This window comes from Parus major, chromosome 6, assembly GCF_001522545.3.
Source record: "Parus major isolate Abel chromosome 6, Parus_major1.1, whole genome shotgun sequence".
NCBI classification, from domain to species: domain Eukaryota; kingdom Metazoa; phylum Chordata; class Aves; order Passeriformes; family Paridae; genus Parus; species Parus major.
The window spans coordinates 18,290,027-18,311,935 of record NC_031775.1 but is presented as its reverse complement, the minus strand read 5'-3'; the positions used below and the strand labels follow the sequence as shown (position 1 = coordinate 18,311,935).

At 38.9% G+C, this 21,909-nt stretch overlaps 1 protein-coding gene across 2 annotated transcripts in view; it reads left to right on the top strand.

Moving 5' to 3' along the window:
- The first annotated feature begins 28 nt into the window (after positions 1–28).
- Positions 29–21,909, top strand: part of RET (ret proto-oncogene) — an 81,814-nt gene continuing 59,933 nt past the window's right edge. For both annotated transcript variants that reach the window (XM_033515689.1, XM_033515688.1), the window contains exon 1: positions 29–388. In XM_033515689.1, coding sequence (XP_033371580.1) covers positions 343–388 — 46 coding nt within the window. In that variant the 5' untranslated portion in view covers positions 29–342. The remainder of the gene's footprint in view (positions 389–21,909) is intronic.

The window sequence follows — 21,909 nt, the reverse complement described above, 5'->3', positions numbered from 1 at the left end:
GCCGCCCGGGCAGCGCGGGGGGTCGGCGGCGGAGCGGGGGGCTGCGCTCGTGACTTCGCTTCTCCCCGCAGAGAGGCGCCGGCACCGCTGAGGGGACGAGGCGCTTTTTTCCCGGCCGGTGGCGGCGGGGCAGCACCGGACCCAGGAGGACCGAGGGAAGGACCGGCGGAGCAGCATCCCGGCACGGGCCGTCCCGTCCCTGCCCTGCTCGGTGCGTCCCATCGCGGCCCGCTGCCGCCGACCCGGGCCATGGGCCGGCCCGACTGAGAGCCCGCGGAGCGTCCGGCAGCCCGGCCGGTGCTGCCCGGAGCGCCGAGGCGGGGCCGCAGCAGCGCGGGGAAGATGCGCTCGGCGGCGCGGACAGCCGCGTTCCTCCTGCTCTGCGGGGGTAAGTAGCGCCGAGCCCGGCCCCCCGGGAACTTTGCGGAGCTCAGGTGCCACCAGCGGCTCGGTGCGGCTCCGAAAATCTTGCCACAAATACAAACGAGATATAAATAATCCTGATACGTTTTCTTCGTTTTTTAAAAGCTAAGTTAGAACAGATGTGAGTTTGCTTTTCTCTGAATTTATAACGTGAACGGGAAAATACTGAAGTATATTCCCATTTTAAGTTTTTAAAACATGATTTCTTCTCTGTTAGCCCACTCCCAGAGCTTTTTGTATCATCAGATAAAATGCGTTTTGGATTGGTATAGGAAAATGACCAGAATATGAGTAGTGATTGGATTGTAACTTAGATGATGCTATCCACAGATGTCAAGATTCTAAAGCAAACACAAAATCCATTATATCTCTTTTTCTTCCATATGGCTTTGTTTGCTGATGGATTTCTGACGTTTACATGAATAAATCGAAGTTGTGTGCTAGAGAATGCAGTACAACCTTGCACACCAAAAATGCATTTATGAAAAAAGTAAAGCCCAAAGCAGGCCAGTAGTTCACTAGTTGGTCTAACAGTGAGTAGAGTGCAATATTAATTCTGCCCCTTGTGATTCCCCGTAAGTGTGTGACTTGTTCCTTCTTGTTATTAATTCAGATTAACTGTATTAATTAGCACCATTTTAAATTACTTTCTGTACTTGCAGAGATTGTAAAGCTCCTGTTTAACTTTTAATTTTTTTTTCTTTGGTATGCTAAAATACTTTAAGTTGCCCTTATTTTTTCTCTTACTTAATACATTATTGTTAAGGCCTGATCGTAGTAAATTCTCACTGGTAGTGAAATCTAGATATAAGGGGATAAAATGTGTAGGAAATACTGTATCTAAACACACACATCTAGTAAAAAAAATAAAGTGGGTTGTATCCCAAGACATTTCACTGTCAAGAAGAATTAGCTGTACTTGTATTGCTAATGGATGATCTATCATGCCTACTTTGCTTTTATCTTTGGCAAATCCATTTTCTTTAATGTTTTTGGCAGAATTAGGAGAAATGTAATTTACGTAAGTTCTTCAGCTGGAGGGGTATGTTTTCATTAGCCAAAATGATTCACATGCTTTTGCTTGAAGAGGATTTTCAGTGATTTCTCTTTAAGCTGGACAGATGAGCTTACTTCGATTCGTCCTGTGATACCCCAGATTATTATAGTTCACATCCTGAGCTAGCTGGTGTTAGGAACTCTGGAGCTGCTTTCTCATATGCCTGGTTTTTGGTTTTTTTTCTGCAGCATTTCCCTTTCAGTTGGACCACCATTTGATTTTCCTTTTCGTTGTACGACTCACCATGAATTTCATTCTGAAACTCTCAAATGGGAAAGGTGTTCTCTCTGCTCAAGATAGATCTCTAAACCTTTCTAAATATCAAACTGCAGCACTTGGAAATAGTTTTAAACTATTTGGATCTGCCCGTAGTTTGGAGGAATATTATAGGATATAATTTATTTGAGTAGGCTACCAAGTAGATTTTTTTTCTATACTGCTTGCTTATACTTAAAATTGCAAATATTTTGCTTGTGCTCTCAGCTTTGACTATGGAGGCTTCATACTTGATTGCCCTTAGTTTCTACTAAAACTATGGGGAAGAAAAGTTCTATACATATATGCCCACACTTTGGGGTAATTGTATTCATAGTTATTTCAAGAAGTCCAGCATATTAGCAATGTTCTATGGGTGTCTGTTGGTAGAGAAGCGCTGCTTCATGTTGTTTAGGTGTGTGACACTAATTAGCTTTTATGCAATAGGATGAAGCATTATGTCTTGGAGGTACCAGCAAAACCCCTGCATGCATAGAGTTCCAGTTTAGAAACCAGAACTGTCTTAGGAGTGGTGATGCATTCACCTCCTGGGGAACGCAGTGAAACTTCAGTGGACTCCATCCTAGGGGAAAGCCTGGGATTTTTCAGTGGTAACTGTCATGCTCTTGCCAGGTGTTGTGATGGAATCTCTTTCAGCTAGGCAAGACCTCATCATAGAGGATTCCCACCTGAAGTTCACCTGCAAGGGATACCCTTGCACTCAATTGCTGTTGGTACATCTTTGGTTTATCAAAATGTGAGGTTTTGGAAATCTTAGAACTGCCGTAGTTCATAAACGTGCTCACAACAAACCCAAAGGTATTTTACTGAGTGATCTGGCGTAATCAATCTGCTGAGTGTGCTGTTACTTGAAAGGATTAGGTTTGGTTATTTTGTATTGGTGGGCTTCAAAAAACACACTGGGCCATTTGTTCTGAAGCAGAAAGGCACAGCCTTGGCACTTTTGCACCACAGGCTACTTGTGAGTCTCCTGCAGGCATTGTTCTTAACATGCAATAGTCTAGAAATAGCAAAAATAGAAGGAGTGTTTCTTTCCAAATTAAGGCTTCTGTTGTTTTTTAACAATTAAAAGAAATGCTGGGTTTTATTATGGAGTGTGCACAGGTCTTTTTTTGAAAAGTTTTACATCTTGTCAGTTGTAGGACTTCAGGGTGTTTACTTGCATATCACTCTGCCTGGCTGCTTGGTGCTGGAATTTTGATTCTGAAAGCTCATTTATATCAGAGGATATACTTGTTCAGTTAAATGTAGAAAAGAATGCCCGTGGGAAAGAGTTGGTAGGGTTGTCTTGTTTGGAAAGTAATTTTTGTTATTAGAGGGAGTACTTTTGACAAGGTAATTTCTTTTCAGTGAATAAAACAGTTTGTAAGCATTACAATATGCAAATCTTGTAAAATTGGAAGGGAAACCTGCTCATGGAAATAATGATTACTTCAACGATGTGCTCTTGAATGCAGATTATTCAAACTTTTTTTCTGTTTTATTGACTGTGATATAAAACTACTGATGAATGTACTAGTTCTGATAGTCATTTAGTGACTGTTTGGGATCGATTCTTACAGTGCATTTCCTTGCTGCTGGGATTGCTGCTGATGTTTTGACTGGTTACAATTTACAGCAAGTCCAGGCTCAACTCATGCGTCCAGATCAAGGACAGACCAACTTCAGAAACCAGCTGCAAATACTGATGTTCTTCTCCCCCAAGTGTGGATATTTCACATAATATTTGTATTTCACAATAGAAAATGGGTGCTTTCTCTAGGAAAAGAATACCTGTGTGATTCTGCCAGATAAAAGATCTCCTGTGCACTCATAGCTTTAGATCAAACCAGCGCTGATCAGATCAAATGGTGGAGCACAGACCATTGACTTGGGTCAGGAACTGGCTAAGACAAACATAATTTGTGTGCCTGGATTTTTTTTTAAACAGTTATGTGGTCAGACAATATATGATCAGGATTTTACATTGTAAAGTGAAAATTCTTCTGTTTTATTGTGACCCTGACTGTGGGCAAAGGGAATCTCTGGAGGACCATGAAAGGCACTTCATTAGATCTTGTGAGTATTAATCAGGAAGGATGTCAAAGAATTATGTGGGAATTTCAAACCTTTCAACTCTTTTTGATAGGAAAAAGAGTATTAATCACGATGCTTTGGTTCTTACCTACTTTGTTGTTTTTCTCTGCCCAGAGGTTTGTCATCTTACCTTCTGGCTCTTCCCCAGGTGGCACTTGTCCTCTCTCTGGTCACTTGCTGCTGCCTGCATTGGACCTTGAAACTGCTGCTTCACTCGCACAGCACTCACTGGGGCTCATCTCAGCGCTCCTACCAGGGAGGGAGCCTGGGCCCTCGGTGGCCCTCTAGGCTTCATGTCTCCCCTCATTTTACTCCTATTGTCAGGTCCTTCTTCTTCCAGTCTCTTCACAAAGGAAATTTTGCAGTGAAGTTCACCTCCTGAAGCATTTTCCCTTTCATAGAGAGTAATTTACTGTGTTGGGTTTTTTTTTTTTTTAATTCATTCTAATTGGATCCATATTTGTGTTATATTTAGTTCCCTTCTCATTGTTATGTGCTGCCTTCTCAGGGTGTCAGGGCAACATGTGCTATTGGCTTGATTATTTCTGCCAGTCAGTTAGTTGGAGTTGTAGTCTTTGGCTTCATTCAAGGGTTTTTTTGCTATCATAGAGACTGTATAAAGGAAATGAATATGAAGATAGCAAAAAGCCAGCATTTTAATGCTTGAAGTTTATTTGTTAGTCTTTGATTAACAGACAAGATTTCTCATAGCATTAACATCAGCAGTCAGTCTGTATGACAGTGTGGCTTCAGCACCTGAATGCATGATTCAGTAGCATGCCCACCATCAGTTTTCCATCTGTATGTCATCTCATAGTCTCATACATTTTTGAGTTTTTTTGCTGAAATGACAGATACAGCTGTTGAAAACACATGTATTTTGTTAATTTTCATTTCTTCTCTTTCCCCCAGTTTGGCCTCTGGCAGGAAGGAAAGGATTTGTTCACTTGTTGCTGTACTTTCATGGTTGGTTTGGCACTGCTGGTCCCGCTCCTCCAGGCTGCTTTCTCTCCCATAAAGCAACCTAGCAGACACAAATATGCCATGGGTTGGAGGAAATCCATACTACAGAAGCTTGATGTTTTCTGGAGAGCCTTGTTGTGTAAAGGTCATTTAGAGCCTGTCTGTGGTGAGGAGAGGGTTTGCTTTGTTCAGACTTTGGCATCCTTCATCTTTCTGGCAGAGCCGTTAAATGGTGCCAGCTGGTGATGGACTGCAATTATCTCTTGGTTTTGAAATGTAAAAAATTGCCTGACAGTGCTTATTGAGTGTGGGTATTTGTATCAGGAACATTGCAAAACTTACCTGAACACAGGTGGTGGTTCCCTATGGGAACCAGGGTAGATTTTAAGAGCATCTTCTTCCAGGATTGAGGCACGTTCATGCTGCGGTCTGTTCTTAGCTCTTACTTTATACTTTGGTCTGGTTTGGCAGAAGCAAAGCTTAAAAATTGACCAAAATGTTCTAAAGAAACTTTGGAATTGTTAATTCTCCAGATGATATATATTTTTTTTTAATAACTGTCTTATATTTTGGAAAGCAAACAAGTGAAGCATTGCGATGATAAATACAGCAGTTACTGCGGGAGAAGGACAGATATTTGAGGCTTGCGTATTAGTTTGGTTAGATCAGGATTCAAATTCAGTTAACAGCTGTGCTACACATTTGCTTGTTGTCTCACACTCTCTCTTAGTTTTCCATAAAGTACCACAATCAGTTACTTTATCCTTAGAATATCATGTGCATTGTTGATTGACTAACACGATTCCAAACTGTGCTATACTGGAGCTGAGGCAAAGTAGGGAGAACACAACGGGAAACCTTACAGAATCTCTACGGTGATAATGCATCAGTGAAAAACAGCATCAGAGAAGCTGTGGAATGAAATCTGTTCAAAGGCTTTATTTTTACAATGTGGTTTATTCTTTTATTGGTGAGATATACTGAGATATTCCAAAATGTTTTGTCAAAGTCATTATGAGCCTTTTGACAAGTTTTCATGTAGATGTATTGCTAGTTAATAAAGTTATTAAGAAGGTTTTTGTTAACAAAATAGTAAGTCAGCTGAAGTGTGAATAACCAGATGGATTTTGCACCTTTGGGAGTTCAGGATTTAAAAAAAAAAAGTTTCAAAAATGATCTCCTTTTTCCCTACATAAGGAGAACAAAGCTAGTTTTCTTAAACATTACTTCATAAAAATGGCTAAATATTTTCAGATTTCTGGATCTTCATATGAGATCATAAACATACTAGGAACATTTTAACCTAAGACATACTCTGTAAATCTGCTGAAATGAAGATGATCATCAGTGCTTTAGAGCCTAAGGGAAAATTACAGTGATCGCAGTGAAAAAAGGGAATTGGAAACTTTGCTGGGGTAATAGTGCCAGAAATGTTGTTTGACTGAATTAGTTTAAAAATTTGGTTGATTGTAAATCAGGTGATTGTAAAAAGAAAATGGATATATTAGTCCTAATGGCTGTCTAATGGCTTTTCAGTGTATGCATTTAGAAAACTAATTAAACAATATATTTAACTGATATAACAAAGTTGCTTGTGTTGCTGTAATGGGTGTTTTTTTTGGTTGTTTTATTTTTTTTTTAGTGTCCATTATGGCTTTTTTCTAAGTGAGACAAATTTCAATCTCAGATAATAAAATTAAATCTAGCTTTTTCTCCTAATTCAGAGGCACCAAGTTTTCTGATATGGATAATTCCATTATCTGCTCTTTCCACTTGTGAAATGGAAAGATTCATGTTGACATGAGTAGACTAGAATTTCACGTATCTCCAAAGTCCCTTAAAGGCTTGTTTAGCCACTGAATTAGAGCAGGCATCCCGTGGTCCTGTCAGTGCCATTCTGAAGGTGTCTTGGAGATGAGACTCTCCCAGTGGCTTAAAGACACAAGTAATAGTTTCTTTGGATTTTAGAGTAGAAGTGTTACTGTGGATAGTTCTTTACTGTTCCTGCACAGAGAGTTGATGCTTTCAGTTTGGCCCCTGACAAGGATGATGTAGAGCGGCTTCCTTCGACTCCCTTAAGAGGTGATACTTCTACACTGGTTGGCTTCTGGAGATCTGTTGTCTTTCTTGATGAGGCACCTTTCCATACCCTATTATCTTGTAGACACTCAAAAGTATTTCTGTGCAAAGAGAAGTAAGGATGTAAAAAATACCAATGGTCCACAATACGTTGAGAATGGATTTTATTCTCTAGGATCTCTTTCTCTCCCTTACCACTGTGTTGCTTAAAACTTGTCTCTCATGTTAAAAGTAGCTCTGTGTGTTGCTGCTGTGCATTTGGGAGGAAGGTTCTGACTGCCAGTGTTCCTGCTGTTTGGTCAAGAAGGGGATTAATAATTTGGATTAATGCAACTAAAATGTAACATAAAGTCAAAGAAAATCTATTGCTTACTGAAATTTAGCCCATGAAGGTCTATGACTTTAAAAAGAAGATTAAAAAAGATAGATTAATTATGTGTATTTGGATGGGAACACCCAGTATATAATGATTAATATGTATGTTTATGGCAGTCAGTCATCTCAGAAGACCAGAGGGTTTGAAATGTATATGTACTCTAGGGCAGCAATCAGGCTTTCTTTTATACAGCATAAAAGCAGACACTAGGAAATTATATGAACACATTTATATTTCCAGATTGTGGTGTGCAAGACTGTTAGTCAGAAGTATGCTGTTCATGAAATCTGAGTAACAGCGAGGGGAAAGGAAAGAATCCAAAGAATTCTCATCAAGAAAGGGCTTAATGTTGTTATTTTAATAGGAAAAGAAGTTTATTTTCCAGAGGAAAAAAAAATGCAAAAAAATTAAAATTTGGAGTAGTGGTAGAGAGTGGATTTGGGTAGAGGGCACTGGAAATATGAAATTGCACTGTGATGACTGGGAAGTTGTGACAGGACCTTTGGAGAAAGTATCCAACGCTAACTATTAACAAAACAGAGTGCTGCTTTGGCACTTGCAGTGAGAAGTCATAATTTGGTAAAACAGTTGAGAGGAGCCTTCTCACATCTCTGAAGTACTTAAGCATATGCTTAGTTTTATGCCATATCAGCAAAGCATTTTGGACTGGGACTGCTGCCTCAAAGCCCTGTAAGGAACTGCACAGTTCCCAGAGTTAAAACTCTGGCAGTACATTTAGGTGCCAGATTTCTCTTTGCTCCCCTTTGATGTCAGGTTCCCCTTTCCTGGTGTGTGCTGTCTAACCATTGAAATAGCTCTGAGGTGCAGGATCTCCTTTTGTGGGACCAACACACCAACAGTCAAAATAACATCTCAAATTCTGCTGCCTGGAGAATACAAAGATTCATCGAGTTTGGAAACTGCTGCACATGTTATTCCTCAGGCATGTAGGTGAGGATGGCTTGCACAGAGCTCTGTATTGCCTTGGTTTACAATACCAGGGCTAGTTTGCTTAGAGCTGGTTTGGATGTCTTTGTCCTCCCTTGTCGCCTGAGGTTTAGGTGCAGTGTTCTGACCGCTTGGTCAATATCACTAGGTTAAGATACACATCTGAGATACTCTTCACTAAGAGCATGAACAAAGTTCTCTCTGTGTGTGTGTGTGTAGTATGAGTGACTCTTTTGACTGGGTAGTTTTAATGAGTAGACTTAATAGTGTAACTTTCCTCAGTTAGACCAGGGGAGATGCCCTTAAGCCTTTCTGTAGGACTGCTGTTTCCCTGGGCTATAGATTTTTGGCAGTGGTTTCTGGTGCTGTCTTAGCTTGCCTGCCTTTGAAGTGTTGAGTTATGTATTGGGTGCCCCATTTGTATTTTGATAGTCACAGTGTCTTTGGAGAGAAATACAGAAACAAATATTAAAAAAAAAAATTATGATTGTCTGTTACTCCTTTTCAGCAATTTTGGGTAGAGCTTTCTCTAGCTGAGCTTGTGGATGCCAATGAAGTAAAAAGGACTGAGGAAGATGATTTGTGTAAAATGGCTCATCCCAATTGCTATTATGAAACAAAAAAAGCAATGAGAATGTTTAGATTTTGGGTTTGAACGTACGCATTTTAAAGTAATGAAGGGGAAACAATATGGCTGTAATATAAATTTTATTGCACATTTCAATTCATCACTGCTGACATACTCTAGATGAGAAGGCATTTTAAACAAGTTTATTGCTTTGGTAAACTTTTGCCTTTGTAAAGATTAGAAAAGTTGGCTTAAATTGTTTTGCTGAGGACTCTCTGGCTAGTGAGAGAGTTTATAACATGTATTTTCCAGAATTTTTTATTTAAAAAAGGAGACAAAATCCCAACCTTCAAAACTTAGTTTCTGTAGATTTAACAAGATCATCTTAAGAGACTGCGATAGATCACCCTTAAATGCTCTGTGAAAATCAGAAATATTTATAAAATTATTTTTCTTACTGAGGCATTGAAGTGAGTCTGTTGTTGGAAAAAGGGTCTTTTTAAACTATTTATTTTCTTAGATTCTAGTCTAACAAAATTTGGAATGAAAGTTGGACCAAAGGTTTTAGGGCAGTAAATGTCTAAAGAAAACAAGCTGTAAAAAAAAAGCCCAAGGTTTTACTATCTTTTTGATGCTGCCCCTCCACCTAATATTTTTTTTTTCAATCTAGCTGCTGTAGACTATCATTTGTGGTTTTTATAATTTTTCCAATAACTTCTTAAATCCACGTTTTCCTGGCATCATGCAGTTGGGTGTCAATATTTTAGTTTATTGGAAAAATTTCGTCTTCTGTCTTTGCAAAGGCCATTTTGGCATCATGGCAGAGCCATCCTTAATACCTGGCAATTAGAAAGCAAAAGGGATGAATCTCTACAAGTCTCTACTTTGGCATTTCAGAATGTGTTTGTCCACAGCACAACTTCGTAGAGACAATAATTTAAATACCTTATTTAAATATTTAGATCGGTCATTAAAAACTCAGTTTAGATTGCATAAAGTAGTTACATTTATCAATGTAATAACACTGGCAGCAAGGGCTTTTACTTGCTTTAGAAAATGTTCTGTTGCTAAAGAGTCCTTATGACAAAATATTTTTTTTTTCTCGTTTCTCTGGTAAACGTGGTAATGGTATGTAAGACAATGTAAGAATTACCTGACACAGTAGTTTATTTCCTGACGATGCCTGGCAGTAACCAGTTTTGAATGGTGTATTTTGTTCTTCATACTTCTTGAAATGCAAAGGATAATAACAAGAAATTTAGAAAACACCATTTTTGAAGAAAAACAGAAATGAATGGCAATATTTATTCACAAAGTCAACTGAGAAAGCGCAGAGTTCAAGTTTTTCAGTTTAGGCAGAAGTATTACAAAGGTGGATGTACTGGTGGAAATTGGGTAATGGTGAAAACAAACACTTGGGACATAGCAAGTGATATAAGGGAAATGTTCTGGTAGCAGGGAGCTAAAGGGATCTGTTGTCTGCAGTCACTGTGGGGTTTCTGTTAATTGGAAGTATCTTAAGAACAGGTGGGACAGCAGTGTATTGGTGGTTGGTTATCAATCCTACCTTGGATGAGTTAATGACCTCTCTTGGAAACTTTGGACTTCATCTCCTCATGGTTTTGTGCTTGGGGTGTTAAAAACAGGACAAATGTAGCCTTTGTATGTCTGCTGAAGCTAATGTCTGGTGTTTGGTCAGTCAGGGCTCCTTATGAGATCATGATAACTTAGTCTGCAGTTAATGCAACTTGAGAGTTAGTATCAAAATACTTACATTGTTAATCATCAACAGCTGAATAGACAGGGGTAAGACGCCTTTGATGTCAAGACGAACTTCTGGAGTTTCTGTTTTTCAGAGTATCCCCAGGGATATATTTGATATATGGTGGTCATTGTCTTCTCAAAAAGCAATTTCTAATTCCATGCTCAGCATTCTCAAATCCCAGACAGTGAGTTGGGGACCTCATAGTGGCACTGAGCATTTCCATTTAAGACCTTGAAAAAGTCTGTATACGTGGCCTAACCTTGTCAACCAGAAAAATAAAGAGTGCTTTTTTCTTCAGATAAAAAAAGAAATGCATTGGAGTGATGGTGTTTGTTGAAGTAGACGCAGAATTTGAGGTTCCATTTTCTTAAAGGTTAAACTGGATTTATGATTTGGTAGGCAGTTCTTGTTAAATGAGAATTTTATGATAGCAGAGAGACCATGAAAAAAATTAGCACTGGGATTATATCTCTACTGTCAATATTTTCCACCCTGAATCTCAAATTACAATTGCCAGGACCATTTATCTGTCTTTGACATCAGCTGCTGAGAACTCTCCCTTTTATCAGTGCAATGCTTTGTTAGATTTTGATCTTTGAAGAACTGCAGCTTGTATTTTTCTACTGTTGGTTCTGTTTCACAGTTAGTGTTTTCCACTGCATTCATTGTAGCTTTACATTTTCAATTTAAATGTTTATGTTTAAATATGCTTAATTTAAAGTGGGGTTTGGGACATGAGCTACTTAACTACTTCTGCTTGGCAGCACTGGTCTCATGGAAGGAGCTGGTGATAAGGTGTTTTACAAAGCTCCAGGGAAAAATGGTGCAATCCTATAATGTTATCCTATTTCCCATTCTTAGAAGATTTCTGCTTACCCTATATGTTCCAGAGTGACATTATCCCAATCTGAATGCAAGAAAGAGGAGGTAGCTATGAAGAAGAGAAAGGCTATTGTTCCTTGAAAATGAAATTGCACTGAGTGCATGATTACCTTTCCAAATGTCTTGATAGAGAGTGCAGACACTGTCACAGCATCTGTGATTGTTTAGACATGTGATTTTGTCTGGAAGGAATGTTTTATTTGGACTTTTTTCCACATTTAACTTTTGAATAGCTTGTGAGTCCAATCTGTCTCTCAATAGAATGAAAACATTAAGCCTTAGCTCTTTCTGCATTCATTAAAAAGACAGGAAGGAGCATTACCATGGCAGAGGTGATTCAGAGAAACTGCAGAACCTCATTTTTCCTTTTTCACACCAGACACCTCCTTCTAAGAGCTTTAATTACAACTGCCCTTAGATACTGCTGGATTATGGATGTCAATATACCCCTGGATCCGGGAGTATATTGCCAAAATGGTAGCAACTCTGGAGCCTTTTGTGGAAAGACCTGCCTGGACCTTTTTTGTTAAATGTCCACATGGATTTAGGATTGACCAGAGTTCCAAAATATAACCCTATTTAGAAAGAATGAGCTTAAAAAAAAAGAGATAAGGAATTAAAATAATAAAAAACCACAATGAAATTAATTCAGCTGCTACATTTCAGCTTCTGTACCTCTTTCACTTGCCTGGGGAAATTTCAACAAAGCGTGTGTTAAAATGCTTGTTTCTTTTCTGTTCCTTATACCACCAGTTTTACTGGATGAGGGAAAACAGACTGAAGCTTAGGAAAAAACCAGGAAACTGTCAGTGCAAAAGTAGTGTCAAAAGCAGAATGGGCCAGATTTTCAGATAATGGTTTGCTTGTATGTTTAATGGGGTCATAGTTTTTTCTAGCATTACTTAATGAAGATGAATTTCTCACTGAGATTTCAGGTAACCTGTGGGCTGTAAAATAATTAAAAATTAATTCAGTTGTCACTATTACTAATAGTGGGTATTTTTTCTTTTAAAGATGTTATACTTGCTTCTGGAGAGCACAATAGGACTTACTTGCTATTTATTTTGCCATGGTGACTTTTCCCAACATCAAGTTATGAAAAAAAATAGTTGGTGTCAACTTCCAGAATTTGCAAATCACTTTGGAAGAAAAACTGTAGGAGTGAGGGACTGTTCTATTTATCTCTGAGACATTAACACTGAAATCTTAAAGTCGTTTAAGTGTGGTCATTGGCAGCTTTCTCACTGCTGATGTTTTTGTAGAGCTGTCTGGGTAAACGATTTTGGATTGTTGTGGGAACAAATGGGCAGTGATGGGCATCATGATCTCTGCCACAGTTAGGTCAATATTTAACAGGATATTCAAACCCTAGTCAAAAATCACCTAGTAATCCTACCAGTGGAGTATCACACAGAAATTTTTGCATGGGCTCCCTGTTTTAAGTTTCCATGGGTGTTTTTTTATAACAACATGTTGTATGGTGATATATGAAGTGTGAAGTTGCAGAGTGACATAAAATGCATACCCTGGAAATTAAATAAGCCACATGGACTGTTTTGCTGATTTTATCTCCCTAAATAATGGTCCTGTTATTTTGCAAATGCTGGTGGAGAATCAGGTGCATTTAAGGCGCTTTGCATTTTCAAGAGTCTGTGTTTCTCATTATGAAATTAAGAGTCTACCTATGGCCAAGTTCACAGATAAATATACACAAGTTATTTGGGTTTACTCTTTCTGGAATGGTTCTTCTCAAACTATAGTTTCCTTCAGAACATGATTGACAGATGGTGGTGGTCTTTGTCTCAGTTTCAGTGTTTCTGGATTGTGGCTCTGGCAGCTGAATATCTGTGGGAAAATGTGTTACCTTTGGATCACTGGTTCTTGAACTGTAGATTTCTGATGGACTGTCAGCCATGGTAAAGATCTGAGATGCCTTGTTAAACTGTTTCAGTAGTACTTAAAATTAAAGCCTTGATGATAAACATGTATTTGATCATAAGAAGGGGATGAGGATTGAGAGGCATACAGTGATACAAAATGCTGGGAACCCCTCTTGTGACAATCTTCTATAACAAAATTTTTGTTAAACAATTTTGAATGCACAACTACTCCTTCCTCTTTTTCTTCCTTCTTTTTTTTTTTTTTTTTGAGAGAGGGGTTTCACTTTTTGTGGGAAAAAATCAATCATATGTATATATTTATATGTATATGCACATGTGTAAAAATAACAAGTTGAAGAAAATAGTCAAAGCAAGAAAGCTTCTGACTGTCAAACAGCTTGAGGGCATTTGCTGCTATTCTTAAGGCACAGAAAAGAACTTGTAACTTTCTGAAACAATGGACATTTTTATTATAGGAGGCTTAAAAATAAGTTTAGAATCAAGCCTTGTCAGAATATATCCTGTCTGCAGCTGTTAGGTTACTTGGTTTGTTTAGATATGAAAGTTGTAAAGTCAGGATTATTCTGCTGGATCTGTAAGGGTAAGGATTTCCTCTTCGTACACTTAGGCCTGTCAGATCTGGTCTGGGCACTGATGTCATACTTAATATATTGTATTTTAGCAGTGGTTGATGAACACCAATTCCTGTCAGCAAAACTGGATGCATTTGTCAAGGGAGAAAGAGAGAAACTACCCTTTTGCATCATACTGTCACATCTCCCAGCACTTGTGGTATTAAGCCCTGCTTCCCTCACACTCGATATGCAGAATGAATGAGGCTGTTTTACTATGACTTCTGTTTTTATAGTTAGCTGAACTTTGAAATTGTCTCCTAAATCATCCTTGCCAATAGCATTAACTACCCCTTTGCTGGTAGTCAGAGATTATTCTACAGTAAGTTAAAGGGTAACTCATCTTCTTTTGTGATGACAGGAAACATGGAGGGATGTAAAAGATAATGGCTAATTCAAAGCAGAGCACTCCACTCTGCTTCTGGAAATCCATCAACTCCATTCAAACAAGGATCTGAAATTTTCCAACAAACTTGGAAAGCTCTTTCCTTTTTGCTCCTTCAGTGAATTGTTATCTGGGGGAGGATGATGCAGATGCCCATGAATTATGGTGCCTTTCATTACGAGGGGGTGAACTGCACATTAGCCTGGCATTCAGAAGCCTGGAGGTTTCAGCCACTGTGCTTTTGCTGTTTCAAAGAAGGTAAAAGCGTGATGCAAAGTAGATAAATGATGTGGTATTAAAGAAAGGTCTTCATCCCTCCTTCTCCTTTTGCAGCACCAAACCCCTGAAAATAGATCATTTAAAAATGTTCTCGTGCAGAGGTGAGTCATCCCAGCTGTACGGCTGGGCCAGGTAGTGAGCAACAGGGCCAGGTGGAGCAGAGCAACAGCAGGTGAATTGATCCTTGGGTAAACACCTGTGTTTGCTTTTTCAAAATTTTCTTGTTAAAGACAGCTGCAGCAAGGGAACAAGAAAAATCTAATGTAATAACAAGCCATGGAAGGATATTTCAGAGTTACTTTTTTCAGAAACAAGCTGTATCTGGCTCTCTTCACATGGCAGTTCCATCCATGCTTCCTGTTCAGCACCTGGGGCTGCTTCTGCTAAGTAGAATCTTGCTGTTATGGTTGACAGCCAGGTTGTTGCTCCTGTCATTAACTGCTTCAAATAAATGACATTATTTTCTGCAGATGGAGAGGTGGGATCAAGAAAACATTCCATCTAAGTCAAGAGCATTTCCTTTGCATTTACTGTATTCTTCTGGAGCAAGGCATCTTGTAAGACCTTGAGCAAAACACATGAAAATTCTGGATCAGAATGTTTGCTCATGAGGAAACATGGACAGTGAAAAGACTGGGTGGGAACAGGAGCAACACTTTTTCAATGTTCTAAAAACCTTAGGAAGCACTGTGTCCAAGACAGATTTAAAGACATCCCTGTGCTCTGGGGAGCTTTGGAGATGGAGGAAAAAGACCAGATTCTTCTGTTACAGCCACTCTTAATCTTTGAGTATAGAAATACTTACTTAGGCAGCATTTAGGTATGGCAGTCAAAAGCAGTGTAAAAAATTATGAAGTAGATTGTTTTTGTTAGACTATGATTATACTTATTCACAACTCTTGATAGGTGTCGTACTGTGAAGCATTTTTAATTTCCTGAGAACAATGTAACTTAAGATATCTTTCTTCACCAGGCCATTTGATTTATTAGAAAACTGCAAGATTCATGTAGTGCAGACTCTGTTAGAGATTGTTGTGTCCCATTCCCACTGTGAAAAAGTGGAACCATGGTAGCTTGCATGTGTTAAATTGTCAATGCACGTTTTAATATGCTACATTCAGTATATCTTGTACATGCTACATACATTACATATTTCTATATAAGATCTGTCAAACATAAATAAAACAAATACTCAATGCTGTCCCACCACAATCATTGTAGAGGAGAGCAGGAGTTGCCTTACTGAAGTGCTTTTTCTTCCTACGCTGCCACATGCAAAAGAGATTTATGGAAAACAGAGAAAACGACGCTGATGAGAAAAACAGATTTACAGTGAAAGCCACTATCACAATATAGCTACACTGTTTAGCAAACACCTTATGGAAGACAATACAATGTGCCAGCAAGACTGCTTTTATTTTACAGTATTTCTTTACAAGCTAATAGACAGTGTGCTTAAAATTAATCTTGTTATGAGAGATTTATTGTCATTACAAATAAGTTCTAGTAAATGAATTAGTTTGTTTCATTTACTCCTTACAAAGTCAATATGTTACTTGAGAATTAAGCAGTTCTTTGCTGTCAGTGTGTTAAATTATTAAGGGGGGTGGCGGGGAAGTAAATAAATAAGTGAACTAGTAGGAGATAAGATAGACATCCACCAAAAAGAGTTTAAATTTTGTCCAAACACTGACAAGCACTACTGCCTTCAGAGGGCTTGGATCAATCCTTGTGACTCACACAAGAAAAAAGTCATAAAATTTAAAATGCCTGAATGTTTGCATCCACAAGCTTATTATCCATGATAAATCAGGGGAGGATATTTTGCACAAAGTCAGCTATTATCTGAAAAGTTTATAGCTGTTTAATAAAACAAGTAATTGGTGTTATTTTGTTGCAAGGATGCACTTTTTTTTTTCCCAGATAGTAGACTTGCATGATTCTGACTTGTACGGTTCAGGTGCTTTTATTGGCAGCTTCCATGATTTATGGCTTGCTGAGTGACATTTTATTTCCTATTGAAGGTAGTAACAGCTTAGAGTCTTCAATTAATCACTTTTATAAGTAAAACTGCACTGGGTATTCCTAGAACCAAATTCAGGCCAGGTTCCTTAAGAGATCCAAATTGCCAGGAAAACCATGTGGATGAACACAACCTAGTGCATGCAGATAAATATGAGCCAGAGAGGATTAAAGAAGGAGGCTGTAGCTGTAATGTCTAGACTAGCATTTGTGACTGCTAATACACTGCTAATATGGGTCTGTTTTTTCAAACAGAGGTGTTCAGAGGGAGCTTAAGGTCTATTATGAGATTTCCTCCTGTGACAGAAATGAAATAACTTTGGGTAGGATCAAGCTTCGTGGATTTCAGCTTCAAAACTCTCATTAAGTTTCATTTCACCTTTTGTGTTGGTTTTGAGACCCTGTCAGAATTGCATTTGGCACAGAGAGAGCAGTGTGTTCATTGAAGAAATAGTTTTAAAAAGCATGATTGCTTTTACAGTCTCGTGGTGTGTGTAGCCTGGCAGGACAAGTGTCTGTGCCCAGAGACTCTCTAGTTCATATCCCTGCATTGATGATGAGATTAATTTCTTAATAAAAACCTCAAGTGTGGTTTAGGGAAGATGTTGCAGTGAGATGATTAGTGGTGGAATAAAAAGACATGCTCTTACTGGAATTCAAGTGCCTTCCTCTGATTTTAAGGCACACAGTGATGAATATGCTGCTGCTAATGTGGGTTTTTCACATTTAGCCTTAGAAGTGGAGGAAGACTGAAGAGGTGTGAATATAAAGGCCTGAGGAACTGAACTGGTGTAGGCATCTGAAGGGAGGTTTGTTCATACTCGGGAGAATAATGGCTAGTTGAATGAACAGGTTATTGTCAGAGCTTCTGCATATCACGATTCTTTACATGGAAAAGAAAAACCTCCATGATCTCATGGGATTTTGGCTTCTGAGAGGGTAACACACTGGCTTGTCAAGAAGAGCTTGACAGGCTGCAGAGGACAAAATGTCAGATGAGGAGTTAGGAAAAATGGTTTCCTTTTCATTTCAGTTCTTGGCCAAATTTCTTCCACTCTACCCGTTATTTCCTCCTCCAATTTATGGCGATGGAGATCCAATATTGTAAAAGCTCTTTGTGGTCTGTGAATGGAAAAGCACTCTTAGTTCTAGTACCTCCATATTACAGTCTTCTTGTGTGCTATTCTCAAGTATTGCTGTAATTTTTAAACTATTTCAGTATAAAGGTAAGTGAAAAATCCTGTCTTTGTTTTTCTAAAGAGATATTTCTGATCAATTTCATCATGTGAGGCACTGCAACGTTGAGGGAATGGTGGAAAAAGATAAATGTTGTTAATCCAGTCTTTTGTTGGTTTAAGTAGGATTCACTCTTGTGTATTGCCTCCATTTAGAAGAATCAGGCAATCCTTTTGCCTGTTATAATATGGTGTTTGTTTAAAGGCAGAATTCCAAATATATTTGTTGGCTTTTCTCCTGAATCATGACTGTAACAGGGACATGGATACCTTAGAGAGCTAAATATCCTGCAGTCTGGTTTGCTACTGATGTGCATACATAATTTCCACTGACAGTAATGGGAGTTACATGTGTATAGAAAACAAAACAGACCCTTAAAAAATGTTGGTCAAGTAATAAAAGCTAATCTGAAGAAACAGTGGAAGTATAGAGTGGAAGGGAGACTTTTTTTTCTTTTTTCAACTTGCTTTGTCTTTAACTTTTCCTCACCCCACTCATGTTATTTTCATATTATTTTTATGAATTACATCCTGTTCTATTACAGCATGAAGGGTAATGGTAATATCCATGTGAAAAAGGTAAGCAGAAGATGATTTTAAAATGTATTTACTCCCTTTCCCAGCTCCTAGAGGAGTGAGAAGTTCCCCTGTGTAGTGGTGGTACCACAGATGAACCTGCCCTACCTATGTGCTGCTGAAACTCTTTTTTATTACGCAGCAAGAGCAAGGCTGCAGAGCCCTCCTGCCACTGAGTTAGTGCATCCCAGCAGCATCCAACATCCAAAATGGGAAACTGGCTATCCCATTGTGTTTATTGGGAACTCTACTGTCGTTTGCATGCTGTGTGTTATTTTGAACTGTGAAAACGAGAAACGTAACTTCTTTGGAGGCTGTCAGGACTTTGAGTGTTTTCCTTGAGCTTCATTGAGAAGGGAGAAGCAAATTCCTGGATAGTTAGACCCAGCACTCTGTAGTCTATCCCTTAATTCAATTCCCTGCAACCTATGTGTTTTCATTGTTCAGTAGACATTTGTCCTCAGAAGTAACTAACTCTGGGGAATGTAAGAAGGGATAAAACTGTTCAAAACCCCAAATGTTACACAAAAGGCATAAAAATAAAATTGTCCTTTACCAAAATAGCTGAGCATTATGGCATCTTAATAAAGGGAGTGCTAGAATATGTTCTCCTAATAAACCTCAGTAAAACCTCTAAAAATAACTACACAGATATATTCTAAGTTGATTACCAGTAATTGAACTGACTTAATGTAGTTGGATGATGTCATGTAAAATATTCCTCTAAAGTAATTTCTGTAGACAAGCCATTTGAAGTCCTCTTGCAGGGAGCATAAACATCTTCATGTTGCTAAACTGAGCCCTCAGACTAAAGCACTCAGCGGGAGAGCTCTGACATCTCTCTGTTTTATCTCGTTCCTTTGAGCGCCTCTGGCTTTGCCTGCTAGAGGCAGCTTTGCAATGACAAATATCTCATCCTTGTTTTAGTAAAAACCTGGAAACTCTATCACAGTTTAGACCTGTTAGTTGTAGAAAAAGAGAGGCTAAAGATGGAAAGGACTTTTGAATGTGTCTGGCTTCCAAGTTTCCCTGCAGTATGCATTTCCAGTGTTCTGTCCAACTTCAGCGTGCCTGAGCAATGGGGATGTTCCATGGTCTAATTCATCTCATGAGAAGGAAGCTTGGAAAATGATTTTCCTAGGTTTTGGTCTTGTTTTTGCATTTGCTTATACATTTCCTCGTATATTGGCTCTTGTATTTTTATAGCCTTTTATAGCTTTGTAGTTAGTTAATCCAGATAATATCTTCTTCCAAAACTTGTTTAGCCTGGATTGCTACTTTTGTGGAAATGGTTTAGTAGGGTTCTGCATGGGGTTTTTTGGTGTCTATTTTTTTTCCCTTTTTATTTTTTCTTTTATTGTTTATTTCTTTGGTGTTTTTTGGGGTTTTTTTCTTTGTTTGTTTTGTTCATGTTTTGGGGGGGATTTTGGTGTAATTTTTTTTGTTGTCTGAGTTTTTTGTGTTTTCATTTATTCTCTGGGGGCCAAGACATCCATAACTGATTCAAGTATTCACAGTGTAAATGTGGATTCTACAGAAACGAAGTGCTGTGTCCCTACTCTGAAATTTTTATATTTACTGATCTAGCTTGATATAATATAGAAACTCCTTGGAGTTTTTCTTCATCAGCTCTCTGTATTACTCACAATTTCCTTCTTCATGCTCTGAGGTACTGGCATATCAGTAACTCTTGGGCAGTTTTGTTTACTGGGGCACCAGTATATCAATTACTGAATAATCATTTTGCTGATACAGATGCTGCTCTGCTCTTCACTACATCTTAAGGTCTGGAACAATGCCCTGTGAGAAAATATCATAATTTTGCCACAAGATTTTATTATTTTTTTTTAGGTCCAGAAAGGTTGGTTAGTGAGTGATTCAGTAAAGCACTGATATGCAAATCCTGTCAGAAATTTGCACTAACCTCCTGAACCTGTCAAAGTGCCAAAGGCACTGTTAGTTACAATGCTGCCCTTAATCAAGAGGCCTGGCAAGGCCAGAGCTGTGGCTTCTGTTCTTCTATTATTAAATATCAACAGCTAATAGCGTGCTTAGTTAGTACTAGTTGATTCTTTAAATGATAGCTTATGGGGGAAGAGCACATCCTGTGTATGAGGGGAAGAGTCATTAACTTCCCCTTGAATAATGACATTTAGGAGCAGGCTTCAACATGGCCATGTTTTGCCCCTTCCCCTGTTAGCCTTTGAAGAGGAGATTTCCTCTTTCACTCATACATTGTTTTGCCAACTGCCCTGGGTTGCCCGCCTGGAGCACTGAGTAGTTTCCCCAGAGGCCTTGTGACATGTTTTTCTGGCTCCTGCTGGAGCATGAACCTAGCTGGCTGAATGAGTATCCTTTTTAAAAGCTCTGTTCTCTGTGTGCTTAAGGGACATGTCCATTGTAACCTTTTGCGGAATCAGACGCGTGCCTTGCAGGTTTGAGAGTTGCTGGTGAAAGCTATTGTCTTCCTAGGCATGGAATGCCAGCAGAACAAGGACTGACAGATTTTGGAGACTTTTTGTTGCTTAAAGACAAGTCTTAGCCATTCAGATCAGGACTGAACCTATGGTGTTTTGAGAGAGGCTGACAATGCCATTTTTATGTCCAACAGTGCACTCTCTATTCATCAAGGAAATGACTGCAGAAATGTGTACCCAGCTGTCCCTGTATCAGTAGCATCTATGCATAGCAGCTGCTGATGTTTGTGATCATTTCCTATCAGGCCCTTCTTATTTTGGTAGATAAGCCTCAAAATGATTAGCTAAAATCTTGGAACTCAAGAACACCTAAGAGCCAAAATCAAAGCCATTTCAGTAACACTACTGTTGCACTGCCTTAATCCACTAAATTTAAGCCGACATTGAATGATGTTCTCTCAGGGAGTTTGTGGCAGCATTCTCTGCAATCCTTATCCTTGAGTATCCCTGCTGGAGCCCTGGTCTCATGCCACTCAGCCCAGAGGAGGCTCTGGAGTCCCACAGCACCCTGCAGATCCCGGGTTAGCTGCATGTGCTGCGTGGGTGTCGGGTGCTCACATCTCCAGCTGCTCAGGACATGCCTGCGGCACTGGATGCGGAGCATGCCTTGGCCATCAGCAGATACCATCTGAGCAAAGTCCCACTCTAATGCTTTGATTTTTTTGTTGTCATTTTTAAATATTTGTAGCTGCCATCATAAAGAGACTTTCTGGCTCTTTTAAAGTTTTTGAAAGTTCTTTTTGTACAATTTTACAAGAATCACAGCAAGAAAAGAGATGATATCGTGGCCAGGGCTTTAATCTATTATTTATTGGACCTCAGTTAAATGAGGTGCCTGTGACAAAGCAGGGTGCATGGTTTTGGTTAAGTCCCGTGGGTTCCTTGATATGCAGTGTATCAGAACTGTCAGTTCCTCTTAGAGAGAAACTTTCTATTTGGACATAACCCCCTTACTACTGCCAGCTTCTCTTTGCAAAGGAAATTGTGTCCTTAAAAGCAGATTGTAGGTG